This window comes from Anopheles darlingi, chromosome 2 (genome assembly GCF_943734745.1).
Source record: "Anopheles darlingi chromosome 2, idAnoDarlMG_H_01, whole genome shotgun sequence".
Lineage (NCBI taxonomy): Eukaryota > Metazoa > Arthropoda > Insecta > Diptera > Culicidae > Anopheles > Anopheles darlingi.
In genome coordinates this window covers 28725923-28726902 of record NC_064874.1, presented here as the reverse complement: position 1 = coordinate 28726902, position 980 = coordinate 28725923, and the positions used below count along the sequence as shown (strand labels likewise).

General features: G+C 40.0%; 1 protein-coding gene across 1 annotated transcript in view; it reads right to left on the bottom strand.

Annotated features, from left to right (window-relative positions):
* Positions 1-339, bottom strand: part of LOC125951661 (uncharacterized) — a 1285-nt gene extending 946 nt beyond the window's left edge. The window contains exons 1-2 of the mRNA XM_049680625.1: positions 182-339; positions 1-58 (exon numbers count right to left, since the gene is read on the bottom strand). The exon at positions 1-58 is cut by the window's left edge and continues 75 nt beyond it. Coding sequence (XP_049536582.1) covers positions 1-39 — 39 coding nt within the window. The 5' untranslated portion in view covers positions 40-58; positions 182-339. The remainder of the gene's footprint in view (positions 59-181) is intronic.
* Between the last annotated feature and the right edge of the window lie 641 nt (positions 340-980).

Here is a 980-nt window from a genome sequence, read left to right as displayed (position 1 = left end):
CCAGATACAGGGGGACCAACATGATTCGAGCCAAACCATCGTGATGCAATTCCTGGAGCTGAAACACGATGGAATGATATTAATTACTTGTGAATCACGATGATGGACACCAGCCGGAGACGCCACCGAAAGACACGCCCAAATCTCTAGAGAGCACGCTGGACTTTCTTCTTTCGCTTACCTACGAGTTTCAATGTGTTCTGCTTTTTCGTATCACCACCAAAATCTCGTGGGCGGCAAGGTGTGATAACTATTTTGATAATTTCGTAGCAGAAAAGAACTTTATAGAACAGAACAGAAAAGAGCTGTTTTAAAGGCGGACAACGCAAACAAATAATAGCCCTATAAGTGTGGCTCTGTATGAGTCCTTGTAGTGTCTATTTCCTTTATACGGCCTGCGCCTGCCAGTGAACACTGTAGGTAAAGCTACCACCGAAAAGGTCGAGTAAAAGTCGTAATGATTTTATAAGTCTAGATGTATTGTGTAGTGTATGTTGCCTTAAAATCGTTATTTTTAGTCAGTTTTAGTTTTGAAATTCAAGCAGACCGTTTTGTGTGCAGTTCGATGACTAAAATCTAAAATTTTCTGTAGTTCTCGTAGAGTTGTTTGTAAGTCATGCTATTTCTATTTATACATCAAGATTAATGTTGTCCCCTTACTAATTACAACATCGAAGAAGTCCATTTGCTTAACATTGAATGGTTAATCTAGATGTATTGGATGGATGTATCCATCGTTCAAGCAACAAGCCTTTAAACATGAGCCACAAAAGTACGAAGGTGCTCGATAGCGAGTGGTGAAAGAATTTTCTCCAGGTCAAAACCCCGTATTGCTATTTGCTATTTGCCGGTATCAACTCTTCGAGAGTCTATATCAAAGAGAATCAGTTCGTTCGGTTAATTCATTGACTAATTTCCCATTCAATGGTGACCGCATGTAGCACGAGATGGCTTTTTTGATGACGAAAGAAAGGAAGCCA